We start from the raw sequence: 16,040 nt of genomic DNA on the forward strand, positions 1-16,040 counted from the left end.
CAAGGCTTCCCTAGGCATTTGAAGAAACACTGAGCTTGAGCCTCCAAGTTCTCTCCTTTTGGTTGGGTTGTCCCAGGCAGGTGCAAGTTGTCTGGGTAAGGTGCGATTTCTTCTCTCCTAAATTCCAACGTTGACCACACAGACGTTGGCGTCAGACAGACGGGTTAAAACCCTAGCTCCATCCTTGGACCATCCTTAAGCAACTCTGAGCCTTGGTATCCTCATCTGTCAAGGAGGGATTACAAAGCATCTATCTCCGACAACACAAAGCACTTTAAGTTCAGTGCGTGGCACATAGAAAGTGCTCAACAAATGCTGCCTCTTCTTGTTAGTTCTTATTTATAGCACTTGTTTACTGTTGGAATTTCCTTTTCTTATAGGTCCTGGAAAGGGTCATAAAGATATTTTCCCCCAGGGCTTTGATGCTCTTAAATGTTCCAAGCTCATTTCAGAGAAGAGTCCAGGCACCACCTCTGACCCTCTACATGACTAAATCTTATACTTCGGTTTCCTGATATCCTTAGATTAAAGAGATAGTAGCAATTTCTAGGTATGGAGTTTCAGAAACATGCTTGCATTTGCTTTCTCATATATTTCTTTCAGCTCTCAGAAGAACTGAATATAATTTAAAACATTTCCTGGCCTCTCCAACTCATTACCCTTGGGTTTGCTGCAGTCTCCATTGTGAGCAGAGAATCACACCTGCACCCATTTCTAAGTTGTCCTGTCCTGATCTCTGACTGACATGTTATCTTTGTCCATCTGCCTTTGGGGAGAGATGCTGTCTTTGTAAGCAGGACAAATAGAAGTTCACTAGCTGATACTGAATGATGGGTGAAGGCCAAGTTAACATTGCTTCTACTACTGAGGTCAGCCTGGATAATTCTGAGGGACCTCCAGTCCTTATTTCATCCTGCTGCAGTAAGAACTTAGTCGAGCTTAATTTGGAAAGTGAAGGGCAGATTGATGTGGTCTTAGACGTAGGTAGAATATGGCAACAAAAATCATGTAAGGAATTCTATTCAATTTAAGAGACTAGAAGCTAGTTGGTTAGAGAGACTTAAATGAAGAAGAAAAAATGGAAAAATAAGGGGTACAGGTGGGGAAGGACAGGTGGAGCATTGCCAGGGGGAGGAGGGAGACGGAATAGAAAAGACTCTCTGAAAAGAGTAAATGTGAGCAGGGCAAGCTCTGATCTTTGTAGGACCTGGCACTCGTCTGTAGCCCCACCCCATATCATATCAAACACATTAAAATGCAGCCATATCCCACCGTAAATAAAATTTATATGCACTCTAAAGGAGAGGACTTGAGTTGGGGTTGACTGCGTAACACAATGTTATTTTGTAGACAATTAACTGAATATTTAATTTTTATTTTGCCATTTTCTTTTTGGATTTTGAAGCAACTCTACTTACTCAAATCTAAAATATTTGTGGGGAAGGGTCCCTTCCAAAACTAATTACAGGGCTTAGGTGCTGCCTATAGGGGATGAAGCAGACCCTGCCGTAGTAGGAGAGTAAGGTGGGGCGTGAGCAAGTACCTATTGATAGGGGACAGTAGAGTGTTTCCTGTCTTCAGCTGACCAGTTGTTCTTCTAAAGGAATGTCCAGGAGAATAAGCTCGTCAGGTTTTGTTGGCAGGAGGTAGTGTGGAAATGTGCAGTACTGCCTCCTGTAGGGCCACGCAGGTTGCAACCTCCCTAAATAGGACTTCCAGCTGAGACGCCAGCTGGGATCTGGCTCCATCTTGGGTGGGTTTGCACTCCTTTATCGTTGAGACAAGGTCATCCTTTCCCCAACCCTGTGATCAGTCACCTGGGCAGGATTAGAGGCTGAGGATGCTGCAAACGCAATAGCAAGTTTTAGAGCTTGAAAAAGTGGTAATAAGAAAGCTCTCTGTCGTGACCCACGGCTCCCTTAAAGATCGCCTAACAGCCAAACGCAGACCTGATTTGCTTAGCACAGTGCAAAATCAATCCATGACTACAAGAAATGTCAGGCTGAACATTGTTGCCTCTAGTTAATGTCTTGTCATCCTAGAAAAAAATGTCTAATCAAAGATGAATTTAAATATCTTCCCTTTGTGTTTTCATAAAGAATATGGAGGGGGGAGGGTGATTTCTAAAGGTGCAGGAAAAAGATAACCTTCCTTCACGGTTATGATGGAGTGTTTCAGGAGACAAGAACAGAGATCTCTCCTGCTGCCCTGACGACTGTCCACTGTGGCCTGTGGGTCTGGAAACCCAACTGTCCCTACAGTCCCTGGAGTTGCCCTGGTTTTGAAAACCAGTCACATTCATTTCTTGAAGGAGAAATAGCTTTTAGATAAAAACGGAATTACATATAGGACCCAAAATGGATGCATGAAGCAACTTTTTTTTTTTTTTTTGCCAGTAGGATATATTAGTAAAATTTGAATTGAATTATTCGAATTAACCATTTTTTGCATCCAAGTGAATAATTATTACCCCGTCATTATCTAGTCAGGAACATCAAACATTTGTTATTAAAGGAAACTCAATTTAACAAGGGAATAATACTTTTCATTTATGCTTTTATCTGTGTAATGCATGTTTCTGTCCAATTTTAAATGAAGGAACAGCTAAAATTCAGCATTTGAATTTCAGTCATGTTCTACGTCCTAAGGGAGAACAATTCATGTTTGGGGGAAATTAACTGTTAATTAAAATGTTATTTTAAAGATATTAATCATTTTTCAGTACTCATGCCTTTGTATGAGAACATTAGAATGTGCTGGTTAGTAGATACGTATCACATAATTGCTCAAGTGCTTGTCTGGGGAACGCCTGCTTATTATTTCTAGGAGGGTCAATCAAAGGCTGTGCCTGGAAAAACAGGCTGCAATTTGAGTTTCATCTCCACCATGCACCAATAGTTTGGGAAGTCCCTTAACCTCTCTGAGCCTCAGTTTCCTTACCTTTGAAATGTGAACACCAACACGACTTCCCAGGGCTTGTGGTTGTTAAACTAATCGCCACTATTGGGGTGTGTGTGTCTGTGTCACATTACCCATATTCTTGTGCCTGGGTGCCCTTCTGACCCTTGCCAGGCATTCTTCTGACCATTAGTGAAAATTAAAAATAACATCTGTGGCTATGGAATCAGGTGAAGTTAACTGCCCCACAACAATGGCTTCATTAACACTATGTTCTAACTCACCAGCTAACCTGTCAGGTTACATTTCACATTGTTAGGGATGGATAAATTATTTCCTCATTGCAAATCCACAATTTGCTTTCCTAAGGGATTTTGTTTCACTATGAAAAATTCATACATATATACAGGAAAACTGTATATATGAATCTCTATAGACTCATCACCCAGATTCAACAATTATCAAGGTTTTGCCACACTTGCTTCAATGATCCCTCCCCTTCTCTCTCTCTTTTGACTGAATTATTTTAAAGCAAACTCCTCCTTCACTTCCTTTCACCCCTCTATACTTCAGTATTCATCTCTAACAAGATGGACACTTTCTAGCAAAGGCATGATACCATTATCATACCTAATAACATTAACCATAATCCCTTACTAATATTCTCATACCCAGTCTACATGAAAATTTTTCCAGTTGTCTCAAAAATGTTTTTTACAGGTGAACTCTTCAAATCAGGATCCAAACAAGATTCATTCATTGCATTTGGTTGTTATGTCTAAAGGCATTTATAATGGGAAGATAAAGTCAATGAAAACTTTCATTGTCCATTATCCTATACCATATATTATGAACAGTTTGAAATAACTGCATAAAATATAAACATACTTTTTCAAGATAAATATATCCAAAACACAAAATTCCATTTGCTTTGAAATTGAAGATATCACTAGAAACTTAGAGGAAAGCATTAACATCAATTTATCTAGGCAGATGAACCTGAAGGAACATTGCATTTGTCTGCTTTTTTTTCCCAATGATATCACTGTTTTTTGAATCAACATTGTAAGATAATTGCTATTAGATAGCTGGACACACCATCAGAGATAGAGAGTGAAATTAAAACCATGAAATTGTTTCTATGGGTCCCTAGAAATGTAATTATCTCCTGTGGAAAGGAAACGCAGAAAATTGGAGCCCTGTTCTGTGTTTGCCTACTGTGAAGAGGAGATACATAAACTATTTAAGGATTGATACTTTTTTTTAGGTAGCTGTTTAAAATTTATGTTATTCAGAACAACTAACTGGATGGCATTAAAAAAGTCTTCTGAACCTTGCTGTGTAACCTATTATGAGTACCGAGTATTTCTATGGAAATTGGCGTAGACTGTCATATTACTCACAAACATTATTCCATCAGCCATAACATGACCTGTTTATAGATATGGTTAGATGCAGCACCTATGGTTTATGAAACAGAGCCTCAGCGATCCTTCTGGTGGTAAGGAGGTCCTGAATAAAATATATTTCATTGATGTCCTTAGGTGCTAAATCAGGAATTTCATGAGACCCTTTGGAGTGGTGGAAATCTCCTCCACACTGAGAGACAAATGAATGCTATGAGAACCATCTGACCCCTGATAATGGACAGAGGCTCATTTGCCCTCAAAGCAGAAGAACAAAGCAGAAGACGAGTCAAGCTGTTGGGGAACATGGTGAATGGAGTAGAGAAGGAAAGGATAGTTTAACTCTTCTGGAGCAGAAGAAAGCTGAGTCCATGATTTCTTCCACAAGGCACATCTCCCCTAGACAAGGAGGGGCTCCTAAGAGTTCACATACCGTTTGCCACTTGGCCTTTGATCGTTCTGCTTCAAATTTGGCAACTTCTTTACGATCATGAAACGACACGAGCAGCTTCCAAATGCACAGTAGCACAACCCCAATTAGAAGAATAGCCAGTGAAACTCCCAACATGATCATGGGAATGTTTGGAGGTTTTGGACAGTCTGTGGAAACAAAGAAAGTTGTGTTAAGGTGGTACAATTAATGTTTTGAGGTAGAGAAAACATTTGTCATTAAATTTTCCATTCATATTTTTTCTGCAGTAGAGGGAAAATACTGACAATTATTTTTTGATGAATTAAAAAAAAAAGTTACATTTTGAAGGTTATCCCTACATTCCTTCAAAGTAAAACAAAAGATAAAGGTTGAGTTTACTTATTCAAAGCACACAGATACATCATTGATGGCAGACTTGAAAAGAGTTTAGAATCCAAAAGAGTGGCAATCAATGCAGACAGAATATTTAAAGGACTGTAAAAAGACTACGGTTTAATCACTAAAGAGGATCTGTTCTGAGTATATGACAAGGTAGAAATGGAATGTGTGTGTGTGTGTGTGTGTGTGTGTGATTACTTTTTTATGGATTTTCTTGAATCATGAGCAGTCTAGGAGATTATAGTAAAAATTAAATAAAACTATCCCCTGCTCAGAATACTATTTGCCTATTTCACTTCTTTATATAGACAGAAGATAATCATGGCTTTCAAATGTAATTTTGTTTAACACTAATGTAGTGCCCTGGTGTCCTGGAAAGTTCCTGGTCTGAAATCAGGAGAAGCACGTTCAGTTCCCATCTAACATACAGTAGCTTCCTGAATTCAATCAAGTCCCTTGATCTCTTTGAGTCCCAGGATGCTCACCTGTAAAATAAAGGTGTGGTCTTGCTGTGGTCCTTAACTTCGCTGATGATAAGAATAAGCTGAGGTGTTTATGCTTTATAAACCCACAGCCGCTTTCTAGACCCCTCCCCTGGAGATTCTGATTCAGGAGAGCTTATGTGGAGCCACAGATTTTTTTATTATTAAAGTATCCCAGGTGATTCTTCAGGGAAGTTTGGGAAACTGGATGTTCTCTATGGTCCTTTTCAACATTCTGTGAAATGTTATTTTTACTCTATTGATGGTATTACCATAATTTTGCAATTATACAGTACCTTCCCTCATTGACAGCAGAATGACTAATAATCCTTGCAATATGCCTATGAGAGGATACATTTTTAAATGAAACATTATAATTAAGCTCTCCTCTTTCTTTCTGAAAAAAAATCATAAAATGGTCATTGGACATCTGTATCCCTCTGCAAGAAGTGAGGCAAAACCCATAGTATCTGGGAAGAAAGTAAGTCATGCTTAGTTTATCCTAATTATTGTTTTTAGATATTTAATAGGAATGTTATACACATAGGAATAGTTATGCTGCTTGAGGATCTGTAGCTGGTCTGAATCTGAGTAGAGCTAACGACTCCCTAAGAGCATGATGCCTGACCTCACACGCTTTTGTTCTTTGGCCAAAATGCATATTAGATTATGCCGAAAGAAGTAAAGGAGCTAGTGAAATAGATACTGTAGGTATGAAGATCTATAGCCTGTCTTTGGTATAGCAAATGTACCTTGGCTGCCTCTAATAGGTTTGTGATGTTCCTGCAAAGAAAGCAAGCTTGTGTCAAGGAGAATATGTACTGGCAACATCTTAAGAAATGTCTGGGGTGGGGCACAGCATGATCCTGCTCAAAGCAAGATGAAGCTTGCTATGATGCCACAGCCAGAATGTGAATCATTTGGGCTCTCCAGGAGGGAATAAAGGCAGAATAGGTGCTGGCCTCGCAGAGATAATTACTTTGAGGACTTAAAGTCATTGGGATTTTTACATCTCTCAAGAAAAGATTTTGGCTCAAGTACCAGAGTTTGTATTACAGAATAGAGATTTTTACTTTTCATACTTTCCTCGGTATTTCTGGAGATGCTCAGACCTAAGGTGTATTTCTAGGTGGGAGAAGAGGGATGTCTCCATCACTGGGTCTAGTGTTGCCTGTGGAGTCTGAGTTAGTGTTATACCCAATTCTAAGGTCCTGAGTACCTAACGCTGCACTGTCCAATCTGGTAGCAGTAGCCACATACAGTGCTTGATCACTTGAAATGTGACTTTTATGAATTAGCTTGTGCTGTAAGTGAAAAATACAAACTAATCTTGAAGATTTAGTTTGAAAAAAGTAAAATATACAAATAATTTTTATATTGAGTATATATCTAAATGATAATATCTTATATACAATGGGATAAATAAAATGTATTACTAAAATTCATTTAATCTCTTCCTTTTTACTTTTTAATGTGATTCCTAGAAAAATTAAAAATTTTTATTAGAGCTTATCTAACATATTGTTGGGATTCAGATATTTATAATAACTGTACAACCAGTAGGAGGCAGTATAGCACAGTGGTTAAGAGCACGGGCTCTGAGCCAGACTGCCAGAGTTCTCGCCACCAGCTCTGCACTTGGTTGCTACAAGAGCTAGAATATTATTTTCACTTTTCTATGCCTCTGTTTCCTTACTTGTAAGATGGAAATAACAGTGCACATGCTTTATATAGTTCTTGAGGTTACTAAATGCATTATTATGTGTAAAACATAACACTACCCAGCACATGAATGAATGAATGAATGAATGAATCATAAATGAAAGCTGTTGCTGCTGCTGCTGCTGTTGTTGCAACAAATGTATCCTTTCTTCTTTTCTAGCCTCAAGATATCAAGGCCTTGGAATCCATACTAGTTGGTGCCTCCTGCCCAGGTAGGTTCTTCAACTACCAGTCCTTGAATCCAATGTGTTTCTTATGCTCCGAAAGTCCCTCTAAGGTATAAGAGAGAAGATAAGCAAAGCTCTCCCTAAATCCACAAAATCCCTGGTGGTGACTCAATTTGCTTGGAGGACACTAGGAATCATTAAACGCCACCTCTCCCTCCCCCTCTCTCATTGTGTCTCTTTTCTACCTGGTCACCCTTGGATTCTCTGGTCTGAAAGCTTTCAGAGGGGAGGGACCGTGGATCCCAGGAGAACAGGTCTGCCTTCAGAGCTCCTGGAAGCTCCACGCTCCTTGAGAATGCTGTCATTTGTTGGGAAAGAGGCATCGTGGGGCTGTCTGGTCACCCCTAGTAAGCAATGGGAGGCTATTTTCCTATGGCAAAAGGACAGGGATAATGAAATGGCATCGGGGCATCTGAAGAAAGGCATGTTGATGTGCTACGAGTACAATGTGAAAGAGTAAAACAACAGTGCAGCAACGATGAAGCTTTACCAGCCCAACAAAACAAAACAAATCAAAACAAACCACCAAACAAACAAAAAATTAAAATCTCAAGCAGATACAAAAGCCTGAGAATTAAAAATAGAAAGCTTATTTTTGTTATTTGGACCTTGTTTTTCCAATAGAATCAATATTATAAGGAATGGCTTTGATTTCAAGATAACCTACTAAAATCACTGCCACAGTCACAAATAAGGGCTTGGGAGTATTGAAGAATTTGACTTTATAAAACAGATAGTGAGGAGGTTGCTTTTTCTGTATTATAAAGTAATTCTTCCTTGTATAGCAGGATTCGTCTTACGGTTCTTTAAATAATGACTTGTAAGATTCATTTTATATATGCATTTCAAAGAGGTCGATTTGCTTGTGATTTTTCAAGAGCGAGGCTCCACATGCTTTCTGTCCACCATAGCTTCAAGGCCACCTTCACGCTCATTCTCTCGCTTCTTGTTTTGTGCCCTCTCCCTCTCCCTTGCCCTCAGATCTGCCTGTGATGTTTTTCTCATCATGTTTTCTTGGTTGGTTTATAATGTCTTGAACTAACTTTTTGGCTACCTTGGTATTGCTTTGCTTTGTACCCTCTTAAGTGATGTCAGTTTGATGTTCTTGGTTTCAAGCTCAGGACCTGATATTTTACAGGCACGTTGATAAACAAGCATGCAGGGGAGAGAAAAACAAAAACCCACCACATCTGCCTTATAGCCTGACCTTGCTTCTATTGTCTGGGCAGAATTTAGGCTGCAGGGTTTGGGGGGAAGGAGGAAGAAGCCAACAGGATCTGTTGAGGTCTGATTTAATGTAGTCGTCATCTCACCAGAAAAGGTTTAAGGGACACATCATTAGTTGAAGAATGAAAAGGGGAGGCAACTGTGAGTCTCTGAGAAAGCAGCCAGAGCTGTCAGAATTGCTCAAAGGTAGGTCTTGAGACCTGTCTATATCAGTCGCTTGGGGATGTCACTGGATTACAGAGTCCTGAGCCACACATAAGACCTACAGCTTCAGAATGTAAGCATTTTTAAAAAACACATCCCCACAGATGAACCTCCTATCCACTAATATCTGAGTACTTCCAAACAAAAGTTATCTTCTCCATTATTTTTGAGATTTTTGAGTGCTTCCTGAGTCCCAAGCAGACCAGACCCCATGAGGTGGCATAGATGAAAATCCACAGAAGCAATGGGCTCTTTGATATCCTTTATAGATCACATCCTTCCTCACTAGCAGATGAAGGTCTTTTCTGATTCCGCATTATCATTTTATGACACATTACTGTAGGTTATGCACTGCCGCATGTTTGACATGCATATTCCATTTAATCCTCGAGTCAACTCTTTGAAGAAAGTACTATTATTGTCTCCATTTTACAGATGAGTTGAATGTACAGTTTCCTTCTGGATATTAAATAGTGGAACAGGATTTGAACCCAGGTTTGCCTGATTGAAAACTCATTCTCCTAAATGCTACGTGCCTCTCTGTTAACCTCTCTTAAAGACATTCCCTTTGCTTACACTTCATTTAATAGGTCCACCTTTCCACAATGCATCAGCCATCTTTCAGGGAAATGATGTGGTGTAAATACAACTCCTCTTGTTAATCTGGTTTTAATAAGAGACATTGGAACATAGCAAATCTTTTAACAGGTATCTTTTTTCAATACTTGGGAAAGTAGAGGCATCACATTGAAAGATTGGAAATGTCTATCTTGGCAAGCTATCCAGTTGTTTTCTCCAGTCCCATATAGTATCAGTTGCCATTTACAATGAAAGTCAAGCCACCCACCTTTCTCGTTGATGCTGTGAATGACGGCTTTCCCCTCGTTATCTGTAGATATTAGGAATGTAATAAGACATTCATTTTCTCCTTGCAGAGAGCAGGAAACAGAACTATCCTTTGAGAAATCTGCAGATAAAGAAGTTATTCACTAGGTTAAATGAGATTCTAACAGAGATTATTTTTAAAGCAAAGTAGTATTGAGTTTTAATATGCAAATGAGAATTTTCAACATTGAGGAATAGGAACAGAAAAGGCATAGGATTTTTCCCACCAAGTAAGGTTTTAGTTTTCACTCATGTTCCAGAAGAACAGTTCCAGGTGTGGTCAATCAGGACTGACCATCAAATGCACCTTTCAAACTGACAGGGGCAGGATTTCAATAGAGTGAAAGTACTTTAAGGCAGGTACCACCAGCTGTCTGGTGAAAGGCTCTGATTATGTTAACGAGGGGGTGACAGGTTCTTTGCTGAGAGCATCTGGGAGGACGCCAAGATTACATTTCAGAAAGAGACTGCACAGTCCAAACTGATGCTGATACTTTTAAACGGGCCTTTTTCACAGTGGAGTAGTCAAGATTGCTGGTCGTGTATTATCACAACAGTAAATATAAATTAATATCATGAAACTGATATGATTGAAGTGTTACTTGGCTCAGTGACCAGCAAGAAAAAGGCAGACCCCAGATTAAAAGAAATCTAGGATGACAGTTTGCCTGCCTTATAATATAGCACTTTCCTTAATTAAAAAAAAAACAGTTTTCCTCAAATATTTTCCAATTAGAAAATTTTCCTGTTGAGCTTATTTAAGAGGCAAGAAATGAATTTCATGACAGAAAGAGAAAATAACATAAAAGGGTCAATCTGAGATGTCAGTATACTCTATCAGACATTCCAGGGGTCCAGCTCCTACATCAAAATTGTGTAGCATTTTCCTAACTTAAAACATCTTGCTTAACAGTTCTCCTATCTACTAAGTTGGAGACTTTTCAATGATACTGTTACAAACACTGTTTGGGGGGAAATCTCTAACTAGAATTTTTGTTCTTAACCTAAAATTTTAATATGGTCCAATATGAATGTGTTATGGCACACTGGGTCAAACAATTAAAACTAGACTGTCCCAGATAATCCTGGACATACTCTTGCTAGACCTATAACTCTCTCATTAGCTTAAAAACAAAAAAGATTTTAATAAAATTTGATCAACATATGCATCTCTGAGTCTAACAAAGAAAAATTAATTAGGCTATTTTTGGTACCAAAATGATATCGGCACAGAAAGGTAGATATATTAAGTTGTTTTGCATTTTAATTTCTAAGATAACCCCATGACAGGGTCTGTGAGAATTATGCCTTGTATTATCAATGAGAACAGAACCAGGAAAACATTTAGCATTATAAATAAGATTTCAGATGATCGATGTCAAGTTTTTAAGCAAGCTGGTTTTGAATGTATTACAAGAATCTATTTATATAAGAATATTCAGTAATCTAATTAGAAACCACTCTCATCTGCTTCTTCTCAAATGTTTATGATCATCTAATTCACCTGGGAGTTTTGAAACTATAGATTCCAAGTCCCCACCCCTGGGTATTCTGATTTGAGAGATTGGTGGTATGCACAGGTGCTTGTATTTTTAATGAGTTGTTTAATAAGCACTATTCATAAGGTTATTAATAAGGTGATTCTGATTAAAAGGTTCATGAACCTCCAGGCAACATATGATCAGTGAAATTTGTGCTATTTTCTGCATTTGACAGCAACAATTCTGCATATATATTCATACTTTTGATCATTTTCTGGACAACCTTCTCCACACATCCTTCTCCTACCCTGCCGCTCCAATTAACAAGGATTCATGAAGTTTAGAGGACTATGTTTTTCTTGTTGGAGTGTTTTTTCCTTCCCCTTTCCCACTGTGACAGAGCTAGCAGAGCATTCCTGCCCTATTCCTCTCTAATATACTTAATGGAACATTTTATTTTCAGGTAGAAAATATGTGGACTGTTTCTAATACTCCCTTCAGATGTAATATTAATCCTGCTTTTTACATTTTCTTTTAAATAGCTACACTGAAGCAGAGGGAGGCTTAATTTACTTGGCCAGGATTTTTAAGTTTTAATGGAACTGCTAACATGACCTTTGAGTCATGACTCCCGTCTTGCTTTAATTACTTCACCACTCCTTTCCATTAATGCTACAACTCTAGATTCAGCCTGTTTTGCAGTGTTCGGGTATTGACATGGCATTATTGAATTTACAGTGGAAGCGCCAAGCTTGGACTGCAGATTTGCACAATCAGCTGCTAAGTTGATCTTTTGTTGTTTATAAAAAAAGATGGACCTTTTTAAAAACCCATCTTGGTGACTGCCAGCAGTGCTGCTCTAGAATAATACAATGAAAATAAGAGCTCAGATAGCTCATGAGATCATACTCAGGGAAGGAAGAAATGTGAGAATGGAAGTGGGGAGCCTGGGTCTAGGAAGGATGTGGAAAATATAAACCGTTTGCACCACTGAATCAGGCTATCCATGTGTTTAAATCCTCAGCTCTGAGACCAAAGAAGTAGTTCTCAAAGAAAACAGTTCCCCAAGAACAAAAAGGGTACTGCGGTCAAATGACTCTGGTATCCCTCTTTCTTCTAACTCCTCCCCTCGCCTCTCCTGAAGGTTCACAACGCACATTTAATGTAATGTGCATCACAACTCTCAGATATTCTGCAAAGAAAACAAAAAACTTGCTTACTTTCCCATTTCCAAAATTTTTATGACCTTGGGTGATTTTTACCATGTAACACTTTTGGGACTAGTGTTGCATGGAACACATTGAGTTAACAGTGCTCTGTGTACACGAATGTTGGGGGTAAATTTAAAAGATCTCTCTCAGGGAAATCAAATGAATCAGGTTAAACCATGAGTCCTTAGATGTACCCACACAAGCCCTCTTTGACTAAGCAACAATTTAGACAGATTATAAAGTTACACTTATTTAACTGATTTTACTCTTCATGTCTTTGTTGGGGAAAGGGTGGGCTGCTGAAAGACCCTGGGGAAAAGCAAAAATGTGACAATCGCAAAGATACGATCAATAATAAATGTGTCTGGGTAAGTAAACTGAAAATAGGACTTAGGAAAAGGCTTATTAGAAATATGCTTTTTAAACTCACAGACTAATGTTTTCCTTTCAAATTCTTACAGATTAGTACTTTAAACGGAATTGGTAATCCAATTATTATTTTCAATTTCTGAGATAGAAATAATTGTATCCCCTTATTTTGAAGATATTTTACTCTTACACAAAAAGAATAATGCAAACATTTAAAATGACACTTGAGACCTAGTCTTTCCTCTCAAACTCAAGCATTTATGATAATATACTCAGAAAACTGTGTACTTAAAATATAGTAAACTCCTTTGTTCACATCAACTCCTTTTTTTCCCCCTCAGCCCATTAAATTTCTCATGTTGCTAGTGAATTGAGTTCTAGTAATTTGCAAGGCATTTTCTGTGTAATTTTTACTCATTTCTCAGAAACACCTGGTAAATATCCAAACTGTTTGCTGTGAAATGAACCCAGAATGATGTGCTGAGCTTGGTACTAGCTATTTATGTGTACAGTCCAAAAAATGCCACTTTACACAGTGCTTTTGAGCGTTAGAGTAAGGTACATGCCATCTTGTTCAAGTTACTGCTATTTGATATATTTATCTTTAGTCACCAGAAGAGCATGGACAAGGGGTTTTACTAGCACTAGTCCTGCTCTCTCCCTGCCAGGGTTATTCAACTGTGGAATGTTAGAAATACCAATTTTGAAACAGTATAATTCTCAAAACAATATAAACGTCACTAACTTATTCCATTTCAGAAGTGGATTAACTTCTGTATTATAATTCCATCTCTTCAACCTACATATCCAAAAACTTCATAAATTATCACTTTGATTACTTCAGTTTGCCTGAGAAACGTCTTGGTCACATCTCTAATGCGGGAAGGGCAGCAGTTTAACTGAGCAGCGTGAGAATGCAAAGACGATGTGATTATAGAAAAATAAATCCGCCCAGATTGTCCCTTCAGGCAGGGTCAGTTAACTTCTTTGTTTTAAAATTCACAAATTATTTTTTAAATGACCTTCCTAGCTAAAGTACAGTCTATTTAAATATTCGAGATTACATACTGCCATTAGAAAGAATCCAATTTAAAGTAATTACATTTAAAATGACAGATAAAAGCAGGAGTATAGTTTTTAGCAGTCAAACACGCCCTTCTTGTATTTTGGGGGTGAGGCAACGGGAACTGTCATGTAATGGCATTCTTGGAATGTTGGAAGTAAAAGTCTGTGGCCAAGAGGGGAAGAAAAGTGGTCACTAAGCAGAAACTGCCTGCTGTCTGAGACCTGACATCAGGAAAACCATTTTACAGCTGCCTCTGTCCTCTCTTGAATTAAGGCAATCAGATGACAGAGGATGATTTCAGGTTTGGAGATTAACATTTAGCCATTTCTTAAATTGTCTTCCCTTCTAGCTCAAAAAATTCAGGATTCTGGAATTCTCTACAGTTGCATTTGCTAAGCAGAGGTGGACTTGCCAAAAGAGCTGAAGTCAAATGGAGTCACCATGACTTTAAATTGTTTGTAACCCAAAGCATCAAATTTTAGCCTTAAGGAATGCATTTACTTTTAAAAACTAACGTGAGTGAGCCGAAGTCCTGTTACAAATTAGGTCAAACTATTGAAAAGCCCCATATTCACAGAGTTTCTGACTCTTGAGAACTATGTAAAATAAATGAAAGCAATTTAAGACAAGCAGAAACCTTCTTCTTCATTGATGGTCACACCAGCTAGTTTGCATCTGTCAACACATTCTTCCCCAGGCTGGCCATCTGCAGACAAGTGGCATTCGATGCAGCTCCTGTGAAAATTATTCAACAGAGTTTATCGGTTCATGTCAGTGGAAAATAGATACTCAGGCTAGAATATTGCCTTAATGCTGTCATCGTGGTCATAGGAGTGTCTCATAGATGACATGGCCTTTTGTTATTTTCATAAAGACCATGTCCAAGTTGAAACTGCTCTGTTCTGAATTCCACTCAGTATTCAACATTCCCTGAACCAGCTTTGATAATATCTACTTACTCACTTATCTGTAATGATTGCTTTCTGATTGGTTAAGTTAAAAAATTTTGGGTCTTTGATTTAGTTATGTTTTCCTTGTACTTTTCCCTAGGGAGAGATTATGCTGCTGGAATATGATTAGAGAATCGACAAAGTTTTGAATTTTTCTATGGGAATGGTCTATATTTAAACAAGAATTCAAAGAATGATTAGGGATCTTCCTATACATCATAAATGATTATTTTACGGTTCATTTTCTGTAACTCTTTTGCATGAGTCCAAGCCTTGATAGGGGTATTTTTCAAAAGCCAGATCACAGCCTGAGTCATCACTAATGCAGGCTTTAAATTAACAATCTCTACTTATAGAAACATGTATTTCCAAGAACATAGTTCTGGAATTAAGCCACTCCAAAGATGTCTATGCATATAGACCCTGTCTACAACTTAGACCCTGACTTAATCTTTTGTTTAAATTACTTTACAAATAGATTGTGTTTAGAATAATCCCAAACAGCAAAAGTTTTCTTAATGTGGACACATCATGCTGCCTTTCTCTCCTTCTAGCCATGGGAATGTTTACTCTCCAAATCCCCTACCCCTTCTCCCATCCACCCCCAAGTCTCATCAAGTCTCAGCTGAAACTGCACTTCTTAAGCACGCTTTTCCTAACCTTAGACCAGTTAATTCCCTTGGAGTAGAAGCCTCAGAATTCCTCTACAGGAAAGGGGGCTTAGGAGCAACAGTCTTTGGTGGTGGAATAGAAGACTTGTCTTGAAGTTGCCTCTGCTTTGCAAGCACATTGCATTTATCTAGATTATACTTTCATTTGGAGTGGCTTTGCAGGTGGCTAGTGGAGATAGTGGAAGCACTAAAATCACCTATCTCTTTCTGCATCTTTACTGATGGCTGCAACAGCTAGTTGGGCAGCCTGGCATCCTGCCATATAGTTCCTTAGCATCGTCTGTATCCCCCCTGTTAACTGCAGCACAGTTCATTATAATGACTTTTATAAATGATTGTCTTTCCCACTAGACTCTCAGCACCTGTCAAGGCAGGAACTGTGTCTCAGTCACCATTGCATCCCAATGGCCTAGCAGAATTCCTGGCTCAC

The 16,040-nt window shown here is 38.5% G+C and overlaps 1 protein-coding gene across 5 annotated transcripts in view; it reads right to left on the minus strand.

The window, feature by feature from the left end:
* Positions 1 to 16,040, minus strand: part of ITGB6 (integrin subunit beta 6) — a 69,551-nt gene that overhangs the window by 3,035 nt on the left and 50,476 nt on the right. For 4 of the 5 annotated variants that reach the window (XM_037849269.1, XM_037849267.1, XM_037849266.1 and 1 more), the window contains 3 exons: positions 14,627 to 14,724; positions 9,825 to 9,944; positions 4,738 to 4,904 (listed from right to left, as the gene is read on the minus strand). In XM_037849269.1, the coding sequence (XP_037705197.1) occupies positions 4,738 to 4,904; positions 9,825 to 9,944; positions 14,627 to 14,724 (385 nt within the window). Of the gene's footprint in view, positions 1 to 1,543; positions 1,844 to 4,737; positions 4,905 to 9,824; positions 9,945 to 14,626; positions 14,725 to 16,040 lie in introns of all 5 variants that reach the window. The other variant, XR_005218762.1, reaches the window with a different exon arrangement.

This window comes from Choloepus didactylus, chromosome 9 (assembly GCF_015220235.1).
Source record: "Choloepus didactylus isolate mChoDid1 chromosome 9, mChoDid1.pri, whole genome shotgun sequence".
NCBI lineage: Eukaryota > Metazoa > Chordata > Mammalia > Pilosa > Megalonychidae > Choloepus > Choloepus didactylus.